Here is a 16,360-nt window from a genome sequence, read left to right on the forward strand (position 1 = left end):
GGTGTTTACAGAATGCCTTAAGGCCTGCAAAGTGCTTCAGACAGATCACTTTACACCAGCCTTGGGGGTGGGCGTAGGGACAACAGGAGACAATGAGGGCTCCCATTCACTGGGCCCTTCCTGGGTGGTCAAGGTTCTAGGTGGACAGCCTCCTGGGGGAGGAGGTGCTGGTATTATTTCCACTGCAAAAACAAAAAACCGAGGAACCCGAGACAGAGCAAGGCATGCAGGGTCTTACACCTAGAATCACAATGCTGCCAACATCAGAAGCTGACCATCGTCCCACACCACTGAGGGTCTGAAGCAAAACTCAAACACGAGTCTGCCTTCCGACCCACGAGCCCAGAGACGCGTCTGCTCTGCCATCACTCCCACTGACAGCGCCTTTCCGTTTGAGGGGATTCTAGGTTCCCACAGGCTGTTCCAGGAAAGCCCCTACACTATCCGGCAAGCCTAACAGCAGGCTGGAGAAGAGGTTTTGAGGACAGACCCACAGACAGCCAGCTCATCCAGTGCCTGAGAGGAGGCCGGGAAAGGTCGGCTGAGAATGAAGCATCGTGCTGGCCACACAGCCACACTGCAGTGGGAAGGGGCTGTAATCAAAAGGAGGTCTGAGAACACCTATAAAAGATGAAGTCACAGACCTAGGATGAGTTTAAGTAGGTATAACACTACTGAGAGTCAACTGTGACAGCTCATTAGCGTATATGGAAGAACAATCACTTACTGGCATTTATACAATTCATCCCACTTTCCTTCTGTCCAACTGTAAACCATGCCCCCCCACATACACACACACATGGCCTTACCATCACAGATGCTCACACCAACACAGGAATGCTGCCTCTTCCAACACAACGTTAACCCAACTAACATCGTCAGTATATCACAACCAAACTCCTCCAATCTTGGAATGCCAACCGCAACACCATTCTGATGCCAGCTCAGCTTTTACCACGAACTTAGAACTTATACTATTTATAACGTGTACCTTAAAACGCTTAACTTCAAAGACCGTTGATATGGAACTATCCCCAGGGCCAATGCTCCCCCTGACACAGGGTTTTCAAAGAGCTGGGACATGTGTGTTAAATTTCCAAACTTTGGCTAACATCAACCCTAACCAGCCAGATGTTCTTGAACCACCGAGACTCAGAAGGCAGCTCCAGAGCCACAGGCCCCTTTGTTGGTAATGTGCATTGATTCAAATTGGGTCTACAGAGACTATGGTAGTCATATGACTCCAGGTAAACCCTCATTTCATTGTAGTTTGGGAATAAGTCAAGGTGCGTCCTTGGACTTTGGACTTCCCGGGTTAATCTCAGTGAAACAAAGAGAAATATGTTATTAGTTCAGGGGTAGATGGAACCTCAGAGGCCATGGATCCCAACCCCTCAATTTGTAGATGAGAGAATTTGAGGCCAGAGGAGGTCAAATAAGAAAACAGTCCAAGATCACACAGTCATTAAGCCCCAGAGACAGGATTTAGACTCTGGCTATCTGTCTCCAGAGACAATGTTCTCTCCAATTTATCCTGTCCATACTTTCTTTGAACATAGTTGTTCTCATGCCACCCCTCGTCCCCTTCCTCTACATCAGACTGTTGGCTTCTTCAAAGCAAGAACTGTCTGTTGCCTTTCTTTGTAGCCCAGTGCCTAGGAGCATAGCAGGTATGGCAAACGGTAGGTGTCAATATTGCTTGTTGACTCATTGCCTATACCACACTTCCCATCCATTGGTATCAATAAATTAGTACTATGTTATAAATCTTATTAATAACTAAATCACTTGTTAATTTCTAAAAAAAAAAAAAAAAAAGAAATTTAACTAACATTCTCAGAAGAATTAAGACTAACCAGCTCTAAGACTTCGGCCTTCCTTCATACATATGAATACCGGGCCATCCTATCTGCACCTCGTCCCCATTGCTCTAGAGATAGACTAAGCTTCATTTAGATGCTTCCATTCCTAAAATGGTCCAGACACAAGATTTCATTGGTGATGGGAACTCCTGGTGTGGAAACACCCTCCACTACTGCAGACCTGCAACTAATCTCTAACTTGTGCTCACAGAGTTGGCTCTGGCTGAGAGATGATGTGACTGGGGAGTGGCTCACATACCTAGCTAGCATAAGAGGCAGGATTGGAACCCTCGTCTTCTGGATTCCAAGTCTGGTTCTCTGTCACTGTACTACTTCTGCTATCTCTATCTATCTACCTATCCATCTATCCATAGGTCTGTCCATCTGCCCACCCACCTATCCATCCATCCGTCCATCCTTCTATTTGTCTATCTATCCTTCTGTCCATCCATCCACCCATTTGTCCATCCATCTATCTGTCTGTCTAGCTATGGACTTATCTTAGGCATCTAATAATTACTTGCTGAACTGAACACATGCCCACCTTCCTCAGCAGATGCCAGATCCACTCCCTTCAAGGACCATTGTAAAGTTGTTTCCTAGGGAGTCAGCAAGGAGGTAAATGGAGAAACTGGGTAAATGAGAGCAGGCGTAGCAAGGTGGGGAAGAAAGAAGATGGACCAGAGAATGCTGGTATCTTGTCATTTAATATCAGCGACATTTAAACAGTGCAAAAGAATATAGACAAGATGACAGGATTCTAGAATTTAAAGGGAACTGGGCAACTGCCTGATCCGGCCCATTGCAAAGCCAGTGCTGTTATGCCGGTGTGGAAGAGGGCTCATCCAGCCTCTGCTCCGAGGTCTCGGGGAGGGCACCTCCACCACCTCCCAGGAGGGGAGATCACCACATCATCCCCATCACACTCAGACACTGCTCTCATTTCTAGGTACTTTTCCCCCTTATGCCAGGCTTGAATCTGCTCAGGGGTGGTGACTTTCACCCACTGCCCCACCCATTGGCTTTGGAGGTCAAAAAGACAAAGTGATCTCTGACAAGACTTGTCTGAGGTCCAAGGGATCTCAGAAGCCAGCAGATCCAACCCCCTCATTTTACAAATGAGGAAACTGAGTTCACACCCTGGCCAGCAACAAAGCCTGTCTCTGAACCCCGATGCTCTTTTCAAAATGGCCACAAGGCAAAGTGCCAAGCTGTTCCTGGCTCTGCTCTCTGGGCAAACCGAACGACCCCTCTCCTGCCTCATCTTCCACATAGGAGCCCTTCAGAAACATCCCCGAATGGAACCACCAGTGGTCCCTCCACCCCCACCTGCATCTTCTACAAGGAATTGGCTTATATGACTCAAAATGTATTCTTTTAGAATGCCTCTTCCCCGACTAGTCATAAAATTATCACAAAAAAGACAAAGGGAGGGGCACACCTGGATGTCCCCTCCCCTCCCAGAGCTGCAAGCACATGATGGGAAGAAATGACATAATTTTGACTGACATTTGTGCAGTAAAAAAAAACCAACTAAAAGGCTGGGTCAGAGAATTAAATACAAGATACAAGGAGATGCTGAAATCAGGAGAAAATTCCAAATGATTCTTTTAGTCAAATCTAGTGAATGTAATGCGGGCCTCAGCAAGCCAGTCCCGGTGACACTAACCTTGGTCCCAGTTTCTCACTTAATTAGGATGAGGTGGCTGCACTGGACTCACTGGAAGCAAAGATTAAAAAGGGGTTGGGGTGGGCACCTGGGAATTACAAGAGGCCACACCACCCCTAACCTCCTAGAGCCAAAATTGGTGTCACAGGGCAGGAGGCCAGAATCAGTATCTGGAGGCCCATTTCTTGTTGGGCATTTCCAGCACATTTCTATCCCTGTGGTCTCCAAACTCAAAGTCTGTCTCTAATTGGAGCCTTATCGGGATGGAAGGAACAGTTGGCTGTGTAGAGGCTATTAAGCTGAACTAGCCCAAGACCTTGAGGTGTGAGGGACCTCCAGAGCCTACCCAGATCTTTCCCCTTGGTCCCCAGCCTCTGCTTGGAGATCTCCAAGGACAGGGAACTCACCACCTCCTGAGGCAATTCATTCCCCTCTGGGATAGCTCTCCTTGTTAGTAGCCCAAGATGCCCTTTGAGCTGCTACTGCCCTTCCTAGCTCTGCCTCCTGGGACCATCACAACATACCAACACACTTAAGTCCTCCCCCAGAAATGGGCCCTTTAGATTCTTGAAGAAAGGTATTCTGCCTCAACCTAGGCCATCCCTTGTCTGAGCTAAATATCACAGTTCCTTCAGCCAGACTTCATGTGGACAGAATCCAAGGCCTTTCGTGTTCCTACGGCTCCTCTCTGGACACTCTCTAGATGATCAATTTCCTTCCAAAAATGCAAGGCCTGATTTATGACCTAATCTGCACCCTACTTCCTCCCTCCATTGCTTTACACAGACCAAGAAACTGAGGGAGGTTAATTGACTTGCTTAAAGTCACACAGCTAGAAGTAGTAGGTCTGAGATTCCCATCCACCATCTTGGCAAATGTTGTCTGAAAATCTATTCAGGAAAAAGACTTTGCATTTGCATGATTGGAAAGAAGATGCTTGACCCTAAGGGCCCTGCCCACTGCATGTACATTATAAGCCTCCAAAGAAGTGTATCAGAGGCTGCCTTGGAGGGAGAGCTTCCCCCCACCCCATGAGGCCGTGTTCCAATGGCCAAGGAGGGAGCCCGGGAAGCGCAGCTCAGGCTTAAGCTCACAATGTAACCAAGAGCTTGGAAGATCACGATGGGCCCAGTAAGTCTGTAGAATTCTACATGTGCAAAAATAGGAAATGTTCTGTCTCCCCAAAACCCCTGCTCGGAGCAGAGAGAAGCAACGATCCACCAGACAGTGGGCCTCTGTTCTTGTCACTGTGTATCCTGGTATCCCCAAGGCCGAGCACACGCCAGGCTTGCTTGACTGATCTGTTAAATGCTAAGAGACGAAGTAAGTGAAAAATTGAAGGTTCTTCCTTCCTCCTTCTCCTCCTCTCTCCCTCCCTTTCTCTTCTTTCTTCTCACTCTCTCTCTCCCCCTCCCTCCCTCATCCCCTCATCCTCTCCCTTTTCCTTCCTCTTTCTCTCTCTCTCTCTCCCACCCCCACCCCCCCCCCCCCCCCCCCGCCACCTCCCTTCCTCCTTCTCTAGTTTCTTGAGGTCAAGAGCGGTCTTTGCTTTTCCACTTCTATCCATAGCACTTAGCATGGTACTTGGAATACAGTAAGCACTTAATAAATGCTTTTTAAAAATGCATTCGTCCATGTGTTCCCCCGGCCCCTCCCCATTCTTTGCAGATTTTATTTTTATTTCATAGTGAGGATCCATGGAATCAGTGATTGGGAGGGTCTGCAGCCTTCCCATTGTCTGAAAGCCCCCTCCTACAGCGAGTGCTCTCACTGAGATCCCCAACTCACCACTAGAGGGAACCTGGAGACTTAGGTTTTTAAAAAAAATACATGAGCAAACGGAAGACCCTGGTGGTACCTGCTTTTAGAACCAAAATCAGGGCTGGGAGTTTGTTCTGACCCAGCAGATGATTACAGCAGATGTGGCAGCGGATGCACTCCAGCTAGGAGGAGGTCACATCCTGAGTCTTAGAGAAGAGAAGCTGCCCTTTAATGGAAATAGCACATCCAAGGGAATTTTGAGTAATTAAGATCTGTGTGACCTTGGGAGAGTCGTTTCTCTCTCAGGACTTCAGTTTTATCATCTGTTAAAAAAAAAAAGTGGGGGAGGGGGTATAGAAGACTGGGAAAATATAAGCACCCTGAGGGTAAGGTCAGCTTCACTTCAGGGCCCCGAACAGTGTCTGGCCTCTAGAAGGTGCTTGTTAGTACTTGCAGATTGGGTTGACCTCTCAGTTCCTATTTAGGGCTACATGTAAACCCTATGACATCTTTCTTTTACATGTAGCAGATTTGGGAACGTTGGGCCCCATAGGTCGGAGAGACTAATTGGTCCTTCATGATCACCACATCATCATCTGGTCTCGCAAAAGAATATGCTTGTGTTAATTTAATATCAATAACCAGACTGATAGCCATTGCAACTTTTTTTTAAAAGCCAGAAGAGAACAGAGGGGTGTCCCAAAGGAGACAAGGGCAAGCAGGAAGGTGTCAAATTTACCAGTCTTTAAAAAGTGAATGCAAATTATACCCAAAAGACTGAAAGAATTCTAGCCTCAACCATGAAAAAAAAAGCCCATGACCTTCAAATTGAATTCAACAGAATAAATATGTGTAAGCACCTACTATGTGTAAGGCACTGGGAACGTTAAATAAAATGCCAGAAGGCTCAGAGGCATTCACAACTGCCAAGAAGGTTCTTTTTCACTCTGTGGGCTGGAGTTCTGGCTGGTAAAAAAATGGAAGATTAACGCAGCATCGAGCAGAAACAGGAAACAGGGAAGTAACAGTGGCCCTGGGCTCAGGGGATCAAGGATTCAGAGGCAGAAGGAGCATGGAGGCCAATCAGTCCAAGACCCTCCTTTAAAAGAAGAAACGTGAGGATGAGAGAAATTTATTGACTAACCTAGTGTCAAGCAATTTGTAAGCATCTAAGGCCAGATTTGAACTCAGGTCTTATGTTCTATTCACTGAGTCAAACAGCATCTTAACATCCCACCTCTGAGGCCTGCTCCCTATATGACCCTTTTACTGCTCCGGGCCTCCATTTCCTCACTGGTAAAATGAGAAGGTTGCAGCTGATGGTCTGTGAGGTTTCTTCAGGCTCTAGACATCCTATGGCCTAAAGCTCCAATGCCAGGTGGGCTCCTGCTGAATTGGCCAGAACCTCAGGATGGACAAGGGGGAAGGGTGTCCCTCCACCGGGCAGTCATGCTTCTCCAGGTGAAGGAGCGTTGTCAGGGAACAGGGCTCTGGTCCTTGGGGTGGTGAAATCTTCAAGGTATTATATACTGAAAGAATCTGGTGCCAGAACGAGACTAAGGAACAGCAGTGGATTCTCAGGAAAAATATGGGCACTGGGAGGTCCGGGGGGGGGGGGGGGAGTGCTAGGGAGAGAAGGAAAAAGGATTTACAAAGAAAAGGGATTTTGGAAGGAAGAGGGAAAAGGACACAGTAGGTATGAAAAGGAAGACCAGCCCTGACATTAAAACAAAAGGCAGAGAACGGATTCTCACCCTAAGCCTCCCATTTTACAGATAAAAAAATGAGGCTCTGAGAGGAGACATACAGTACAGCGTAAGCTGGGTCGTAAGGGAGCAGACCCAAGATTCGAACCCAGCAACTTGGGAAGTGGGGCCTCCTTCACATTAAAAGACATGGATGATGGGCCAGAAGGATCTGGCAGTGTGGGAGGCTTGGCCACAGCATGTTAACACGGTGCCAGCCAGGACACAGCTGATCTCCCAGCACACGGGCTGCCATCCCTGCTCCTCCTGAGCATCATTTCCTGAAGAACATAATCTGTGTGTAGGGATGGTGTGAATGGGATGGCTCCAGCTTCAGAGGTCCTTGATCTCTCAATGGAAGGAAGATCTCCCTCTCTGGGCTTCTGTGATGCTAAGCAGGATGACAATTAGATGGCCCAGAAAGGCCTTCTACCTCAAAACCCTTGAGCCAACGCCTCTCCCCTGAACACTGACCTTGCGTGTCTAATCTTTGCAAAGAAGGCCCAGAACTAAGCAAGAGGTGGGAGGATGGGAGGACAGGGTGGTTAGGGGAGATGGAGGCTGGCACACAGATTCCTAGGGCAACTGGGAAAACCATCCACTGACCTCAGCAAAGAACCCGGCTCCAGAGTCGGCTGATGTGGATTCAGATTCCGCCTGATACTTTCTCTCTGTGTATCATTGGGAGGCTAAGTCATTTCTCCTCCCTTGCACTCAGTTTGCACATGTGTAACAATGACGGCCTCTGAGGTCTCTTTCAGCTCTGAATCTATGGTCATCAAGTTTGCATCGGTCTATAAAACGTCCCCACCTTTTGGCTGACAGAAACTACTCTGAGACGGGTTAAAGAATATGCTTTTACTGCCCCCTCCACTTAACCACCCTCTGATGACTCACTGTGGTCTCAAAGGCAAAGCACAAGCTCCATTTGTACCTGCCAGGATGGGAAGGCTTCCCAGAACGGGACCCACGATGACCTGGGTGTATGCCATCCCAGGACAATCCTGGCTCCTTTTAGAGGGACTCGGCGGCAGGTTTGGCCACAGGGGATCGAACAGGCCTCAGAACAACTCACAAAGACCATCTACCAAGTCCTACCCAGGCCCCAGGCCAGGATCTTTGTCACTGAAGGCACTGACCACAAAAAGATGAACTCCCTAGATCTTTTAAGTGCAATTCTGGCCGGGGATGATTTAAAGGTGCTCGAGAGGCTGCCCTGCCTGCCCCTCACAAGTCCATATCCAACCCTCAGACGCCAAGAGGAAGCAAGGATGACAAAGACCCATTTCTATTATCAATACGTTGTGCGTGTGGGCACGCTCGCTTCCATGTGTTATTGGGAATCTCTCTACAGGTGGGGAAGGAAGGTGGAGGTGCCATCAGGCACAGGTGCCATCTCTCAGAAGGGTTCCCTACGACAGACATCTAGACAAGACAGACAAGGGCGTCAAAGTTTACCATCTTGGAACACGCGTTCCACGTTCAGGCCGTAGGTCGCACATGTCTCGTAGTACGTGCATCTCTTCAGGTCATTCGACAGTTTCCGCGCTCGAGCGTCGTCGATGACACGTGGGTTGTTGGAACTTATCGCGTCTGGGACCAAAAAGTAAAAGATCAAAACGTCATTTAACAAACACTGTGAAGACACGTACGAAGCCTGAGCCCCAAGCACCTCACGACACAGGCACAAGAGCAGAGGAAGCTCAGACGGGGACGCAAATGGGGCAGTTCTGTTATTACATTAAATTTAATACGCTCAGAAAGGTAACGGTGATATTAACCAGCATTCATCGAACATTTTAAGGTGTGCAATGAACTGTAAAAATATCTCATTCTATCCTCGTACCAACCCTGGGAGGTGATGATCCCCACTTTACCAAAGGTGAGGAGGGTGAGGGAAGTTAACTGACTTCTCCGGAGGCACCCCGTTAGTGCCCGAGGCTGGATTTGAACTCGGGTCTTCCTGAATCCAAGTCTAGTGCTCTATCCACTAAAGGCTCCCAAACCCCCACGTAGCAGAAATTTATCACTTCACATACAATCCTATGGTTTGACTTTGTTGATTGAAGTCACAAATACAGATCCGAAAGAGACCTCGGAGGAGGAGGAAACTGGAGCCTGAATTATGAGAAGTTGTAATGGCCAAGCGTGGAGCCACAGAGGGGGCGGGAGGGAGCCTTCCAGCCTGGGTCTTTGCAGGGGTGGGGGGCTCTGGGTGGGGAACGCTTCAAGCACAGAACATCAGATCTTTAAGATATCCATTGGTCTTGTGAACCTTACATCTGTTCCTCTTTTTCAGTAAATTTTGAGGGAAAGCTCTGGGATGGGAAGAGAGTCGCTGGGACATCAAGGGATACAAGAACAGAACGGACAATACAAATGTCTTCTTGGGAAACCCACAAACGTGGGATTTTAAGCTGCCAGGCATTTCCTCTGAGGGAGGGGATGGACAGAAGGCCTCTGGGGTGACCTCCGGCCTCCTCTTGTGATCTGATGAGCTTATAACCATCAGAAAGTCACTCATTCAACCTCCTCCTTCCCTGGGCTGGGAACAACACGGCTGATGCTATTTCAAGTTACGCCACTAGAGGGAGGTGCAGGCAGGGATTAGGGACTATTGTGATAGCCACGTTCTCTTTTACAAAGAGTTTCCCTGCAAGAGGCAAAGGAAATACCCTTTAATATGACAGACCCGGAGGAGATGAGGAGGTCACCGGCTGTGTGGACCTGAGAAGGCTCCAAAGCCTCTTCCTACCGAACGATTTTAGCACGTGAATCGCTACTGTAGCCACAGAAGGGACTCTGCACCACAATTCGCTGGAAGGGTCCATGAAAGTGATCTAGTCCAATCTCATTTTACAGAGGAGGAAACTGAAGCCCAGGGATTATGGGCTGGAAGGAGCCCTCAAGGACACCTGGTCTAACCTCTTTTTTGTTACAGATGAGAACAGTGAGGCCAAGTTAAGGGATATGCCCCAAATCTGGCAAGTGGGGGGCTATGCTCTTCTAGGGCCTTGTGATGCCTCCTCATCAACAGATCTTCATGAATGGCCTCTTTCTCTTTCCAAGGCCTTGTCCCCTATCTGCTGATCACAGGGCCTAATTAGCAAGGCGTGTCATCACCTTGGGGCAGTGGTGAGAACCTTGGCTCAGGAGCCGGGGAACAGGGCTAGAAATGCCTTTCTGCTGTTCACTGTACAGATGCCGCCTTGGGGAGGACACTGGGCCTTGGTGACCACTGTAAGGCGCTGTGGATCCTTGTTCTCTAACATGGCTTAGTTCCGAACAAGTCTAGACTGGAAGACAGGAAGACCTGAAACCACGTTCCTACACCAGGCACTGTGTGACCCTGGGCAAGTCACTACTGATCAGTTTCCTTACCTGCAAAATGGGGATAAAGGCACCAACCTCAGGAGGTTGTTACAAGGATCAAATAAGAAAATGTTTGCAAACTTCAAAGTCTCACAAAATGTGAGCTATTTGTTGGCATTACTAGTATTATAGCCCACTGCAACCAAAGTGCTGGCAGCCTCTCTCAAGCTGGGGAAGTTTCCAGGGTGGCTGCTGGCCAAGAAGCAGCCCAGCTCAGTTCAGATGTGCTCATCCCCAGAACCAGCCTGGGAGGGGGAGCCTGGGAGGGGCCCCAGGAAAATAATTGTGGGTGTTGAGTAGGGGGGGAGGGGAGCCTAGGAGGGGGCCCCAGGAAGATAATTGTGGGTGTTGAGTAGGGGGGGAGAGACTAGGAGGGGCCCCACAGCAACCCTTAAAGACCATGAGCAGAGGTTTAGAGGGCTTGGGGAACCTGCATTGGTGGAGGGAATTTAGGGTTATATATGCCAAATATATGCCACACGGACAAGAATTCAAGGGCTTCTGAAAGGTTTCCAGAGGCATTAAGAGCAGGAAAAGGATGAGGATGTCAGAGAAGCATGGGAAGACTTCTATGAGCTGATGTAGAGTGACATAAGCAGAACCAGGAGAACAAAACACATAATAACTACAGGAACATAAATGAAAAGAACATGAGAAGGAAGTCTGAGTAACTGACAAACCAGCAACGATCTCAGAGAACCGATAATGGAACCCACTTCTCTCCTCATGGCAGGGCTACGGTGGGATATAAGGGCAGAATGCTCCAGACATTGTCAGATACGATAAAAATATCAGTTGTTTTCACTTAACTATTACTTTTGTTTCAAAGGGTGGGGAAGGGAGCTGGCAGGATTTCCCAAAGTAGCTGCAATATAAAACCCACGGCATGAAGAGAACTTTTAAAATACAGAGAGTGTAAGAAGGGATAAGAATTAAACTATTAGCCAAAACCAGTCTTTAAGATGTTCTGTGGATTTCTTTGTTCTCCCACAGCCTGCGCACCAAAATAACACAGGTCAGTGACAATGAGTACTTCGTATTTCCAAATCACAGCACCCCCAAACGGGGACCAGAATACCAATATCACTTACCTCCCAGAGTTCTTGTGACCATCAAATGAGATAACACATGGAGAAGGTTTTTGAAATCCTTCGAGGATATAGAAATATCACTGGTTTTATGAATGATGACTATTACAGTTTTCACAGTAAGTAGGGACCTTCCCACTAGCTCTGGAGTCAGACACAGCTCATAAAAATGGTGAACCAAATGGTAGCTTCTTTTCAGAATATTTGGAATCACTGGGTCACTCACCCTGAGTTCCTACCAGTACCATGGGGATCTCACTCGTGTTCCGATAGTTGGCCATTCGACTGTAGTAATGGTAAACTGTCTGGAAGCTGATCTCATCCTCCAAGCTGAAGACAAATATAACAGCATCCACCCACATGGCAAACTGGGGAGGGATGTGGGTGGAGAGAAAAAAAAACGGAAATTAGGTGATAAACAGGTTGGAAACAGCTGAAAAAATACAAACATCCCATGTGAGAGAAAACATCACTGTTTAGAAAAATGAGTAACTATCTGTGAGTGAGTGAGCGAGCGTGCGTGCGTGCGTGTGTGTGTGTGTGTGTGTAAGAAATTTTCTGGATGAATTTGTTAATTACAAAGGCAAGGGATCAGTTACAGTGATATGAAACTGTCATGATGCTTTGAGCAAACAGGGCAATCTATGTAATGCTTTCATGTCACAGGGATTTCTAGGAAATAAACGGACTAAGAAACATTCTTTCCATGTGAGCAGCTTTGAGTTGTAAAGGTGGTGGACAATGTCCTACTTCAGTTCTTCCACAGATACCGCAGTGAAGACATTTGGATCAGAATGGCTCCTGGGCTTTTTACTGAAGGAGGAGATCAGCAGAATTGGAAGGGATATCGGAGGCCACCCAGTAAAACCCAGAACTGGGAAAGGATCCCTTCTATAACTTACCCAGCAATGGCTCATCTGCCCACTGTGAGAAGAGTTCCAATGAGGGAAAACCCACAAACCCCAAGTCAACCCACTCCAATCAAGGGGGACTCTAGTTGTCAGGAAGTTTTTCCTGATCACAAACTGAAATTGGCTTCCATGCAACTCTCTCCCATGGTTCCTTTTTATTTGAAATATTTTAATAAAGGGAAGGGTATTGTTCTGCAAAGAGTGTTGAACTGAGAGCAAGGAGGACCTGTGTTCAAATTCTACTGATGCAACTTACTGAGGGGTCCTGGAGAAGTCCAGTCCATTTCTCTTAAGCCCCAAGTTTCTTCATTGGGAGATCAATGGTCTCGGGGTTGTTATGAGACTCAAGAAGATAATGGCTCAAAAGCACTCACTCTCCTTGGAGACCTCTATGGAGGCAAACTCACCACTTCTTGGGGCTGCTTAGTCCAAATTTAGAACAGCCAAATTGCCCTGACATCTAGACCAAGTCTGCCTCTTTGCAATGATCCCCAATTGGCTCTTGGTTCTACTTGCTGGGGCCAAACAGAACTAGGCTCATTCCTTTCCCAAAGGTCAGTGCTTGAAGACAGTTCATCATGGATCCCTGAGTCTAGTCTTCTCCAGGCTACACATTTCTATGTCTTTCAAATGATCTTCATATGGAATGGAGTAAGGCCCCTTCACTACTTCCTTGGTAGTATGTCTCTTCCATTTATCAAATACCTTCCTAAAGTATGGTGCCTGGAAGCGAGCACGATGCCCACAGATGGGTCTGAGGGGGCTGCTGATCAACACCTCTACATTCCTGGAGGCCCTCCGGCTCTTAATACAGCCTGAGATGGCAGGAGGGCTTTGGTTGCCACATCCCCCAACCGACTCACATGGTGCCAGCCAGCTCCCTGCTCAACAACTCCTTGTACTTGCTCAAACCCACAGAGGAACACAGACACAAGGGAGCCAGGCAAGGGTCAGAGAACCTGCTCCCACGGCTAAGAGTGGGTCTGGTGGCCAACCCTGTGGCAACAGGGGAAGTAGAACCACACCTAGAACAGATGGAGTCATTACTCCCAAAAAGTCATTGAGTCTAAGGTGGACAGTACAGAATGGGGAAAACCTTTGTTGAACACGGCTTGCCTCTCAGTCTAAAACACTTAGTAAGTGACTATTGGCTTCGTCCACTTCCAATCTTTAAAAAGCAAGGAAAAAAACCTAACATTTATATAGTGCTTTCAGGCCTGCAAAGCGCTTTACAAATAGTATTTTATCCTCATATCAACCCTGGAAGATAGGTGCTATGATTATCCCCATCTTACAGATCAGGAGACTGAGGCAGGCAGAGGAGATGTGCCTTACCTAGGGTAACACAGATATTAAGTGTCTGAGGCTGGATTTGAACTCAGGGCTTCCTGATTTTGAGTCCAGTGCTCTATCCCTGGCACAACCCTTTCTAACACAGAATGACTGGTCCCATAGGCTATCTAATGCTTCTACTGGCTGCTCCCTCCAGGCAAAAGGAAGAACAAGGGAAGAAGAAAAAAAGTCACCTTCCGTAGCCTGTGCTGCTGTAAGAGCTCAAGACAGTAACGATGGATCTCATTTCTACTTTTTTGCTTCAAGCTCCTTGAAATAAATTTCGGAATTGAGCCTGGAGGCAGACACAATTAACGGAATGCCCAATAACATTGAAAATAAGACATTTTCAGACACTACCCTTTCTTTGAATTTTCCAAATGCCCATCTTCCCAAAAATTTGAATGATTTTGCAAACATTTCTCTGGCAGAGAACTACCACCTGAATTTTTTTTTTTTAAAAAAGGAGCATTTGAATGAGATTTTAAATATCCCCACATAGATAAAAAGGAGAGCAATAAATCACCTAGAAAATTCCAAGAGGGAGGCTAAGACCACTGAGGTACCCAGCATCTTAGCAGAAGAAGAAACCAAGGCACAAGCTGCCTCCTGATTCAACCCAATGACTTTTTCCAAAAGACCACATGGTCTATTAGGTCAGACCCCCCTGCCCCAGGCACATTCTACTGTGGCCACATCCCTGGACAGCCTTGCCTCTGAATCTCCTCTTTCCCTTGACATCTGCTGTATGGGAAGCACAGGGTAATCCCCACTTTGAAAAAGGAGGGTTTGCATTTGATGACCTCTGAGGTCTAAGCCCATGAAATTGAGAAGCATAACCCTCGGAACCCTTTAGTATCATGGGACACTCCCCTCCTCCAATCATAGAGGCAGAAGGACATATGCAGTCTGGAACCCTAGAAAGGGGGCTATAATTGGAGCTAGATTCCAAGCAATGGGAATTTGCTGCCTTGAATTCCTGGTACTGTCACTTACTGCCTAGTGAACTTGGGCAAGAGGGGTCTTTTCCTCTCTGGATGTCAGACTCTTTATCTGCAAAATAAGAGAATTAGACCAGAAGTCTTTGGCTTTACCCAAGTCCATGATTCTAGGATCTGACCACCTCGGATGAGTCACTTCATTCTGCCAAGCCTCAGTTCCCTGTTCTGGACAATGAGGACGTTGGACCTTTGTGGTCTCAGCCAGCTCTCCATTCACAAAGGACCTCAGAAGGCACCTTCATTCAGACTCCCAGTCAGCACAGAAATTCTATACCTCCTCTCTTAGGGTTTCCAGTATTGCCTTCATTCATTTCCGGAGATCTGATCCAAATTCCCCAGATCCCACCTGACCTGGTTAGATGGAATGCAGACTCTTTTCCATGACTATAGGAAAGGCAGGTTGCAGCTCAGGCTGGGTCCGTGCTCACCTGTGCCTCTGGAGGGCCCCCTTCATCTCTAATCAGCAGCAGGTAGCTTTGCCCATCAACAACTATTTCTTTCTTGAATCTCCCACCTGTCACACAAAAAGGAAAACTCGTTACAGAAAGGGGAAGGGTTAAAAGGCTGAACAGACTCAGGCTCCGCTTGGGGAAAAATACAACCTCAGCTTGGCCCCAGGGCTCAACATTGGTCTCTAGCAATACCAGGAGTTTTATGAGAATGGCCAGATCCAGACTTTAGAGACCCACAAGCATTCAAATCTGTAGCTACTGGCTTTCTGTGGGATCCCAGGTTCATGACTGGTGAAAGGGAACACTTTCCAGGATCATTTACCTTGTAATCTCAAAAATCCCCACAGGGTAGGAGTTCCCTTCAGAGATGATGGATCATCCCTTAGGAAAAGCAGGTCCAGATTTGCTTTGCCCCACATTCCACCACACAGACACACACACACACACACACACACACACACACACACACTCACTCTCATTCTCTCTCTCTCTCTCTCTCTCTCTCTGTCACCCACCCCTCTGCCCCACCCTCCCTAGGTTGTCTTTGGGATTCATTGGAGGGGAGGACGTTGCTGAGGAACTGTATTACTCCCCACGAGAAGCCTGACTCCAGAAAGGAAAACATGAAACATTATGAGAATGGTGACACTTTCTGTACTCACAGGGCACAATTAGAGGGGGATGCTGTCATACTACACACATGTTAGACAAAAAGGAAACGCTACTACAGGGTGATGACGTCTCTGGACTACGCGGTGAGGATCAAGCAGTGCATCTTGCTAGCAGTAGGAGCAACAGACTGATTTGGGTTAGAGAGATGAAGGTCATCCAGGGCTCCTTACCCAAGTGAAAGGGCTCCTTCCCACTCTTAACTCTTCTTTTTCTTTCTTTCTTTTTTTTTTTTTCAGACAGGGGACCCAGGGAAGCAAAGGCAGCCAGCCTATCTAGGACAACTCCCTGCAAACAGCTGGCCATTATCTGTCCAAATGAGGGACACTGTGGCTGAAACTGACTTGGTCCCTGCCCCACCCCCCACCCCACCCCTGAAATAGACTGACTTCAAAGCCACTGGCTAGGGACGCTTTCCCTTCCCAGGGGAGTCCCAAATATTTCAGCCCTCATGCAGCTTAACTCAACTGATTCTAGAACATGGCCAGTCTTCTTCAG

The 16,360-nt window shown here is 47.6% G+C and overlaps 1 protein-coding gene across 4 annotated transcripts in view; it reads right to left on the bottom strand.

Annotated features, from left to right (window-relative positions):
• AGAP1 (ArfGAP with GTPase domain, ankyrin repeat and PH domain 1) overlaps nucleotides 1-16,360 on the bottom strand; it is a 676,738-nt gene that overhangs the window by 364,562 nt on the left and 295,816 nt on the right. For all 4 annotated transcript variants that reach the window (XM_036766640.1, XM_036766638.1, XM_036766642.1 and 1 more), the window contains 3 exons: nucleotides 15,170-15,255; nucleotides 11,724-11,865; nucleotides 8,496-8,630 (listed from right to left, as the gene is read on the bottom strand). In XM_036766640.1, coding sequence (XP_036622535.1) covers nucleotides 8,496-8,630; nucleotides 11,724-11,865; nucleotides 15,170-15,255 — 363 coding nt within the window. The remainder of the gene's footprint in view (nucleotides 1-8,495; nucleotides 8,631-11,723; nucleotides 11,866-15,169; nucleotides 15,256-16,360) is intronic.

This window comes from Trichosurus vulpecula, chromosome 7, assembly GCF_011100635.1.
Source record: "Trichosurus vulpecula isolate mTriVul1 chromosome 7, mTriVul1.pri, whole genome shotgun sequence".
Taxonomy (NCBI): domain Eukaryota; kingdom Metazoa; phylum Chordata; class Mammalia; order Diprotodontia; family Phalangeridae; genus Trichosurus; species Trichosurus vulpecula.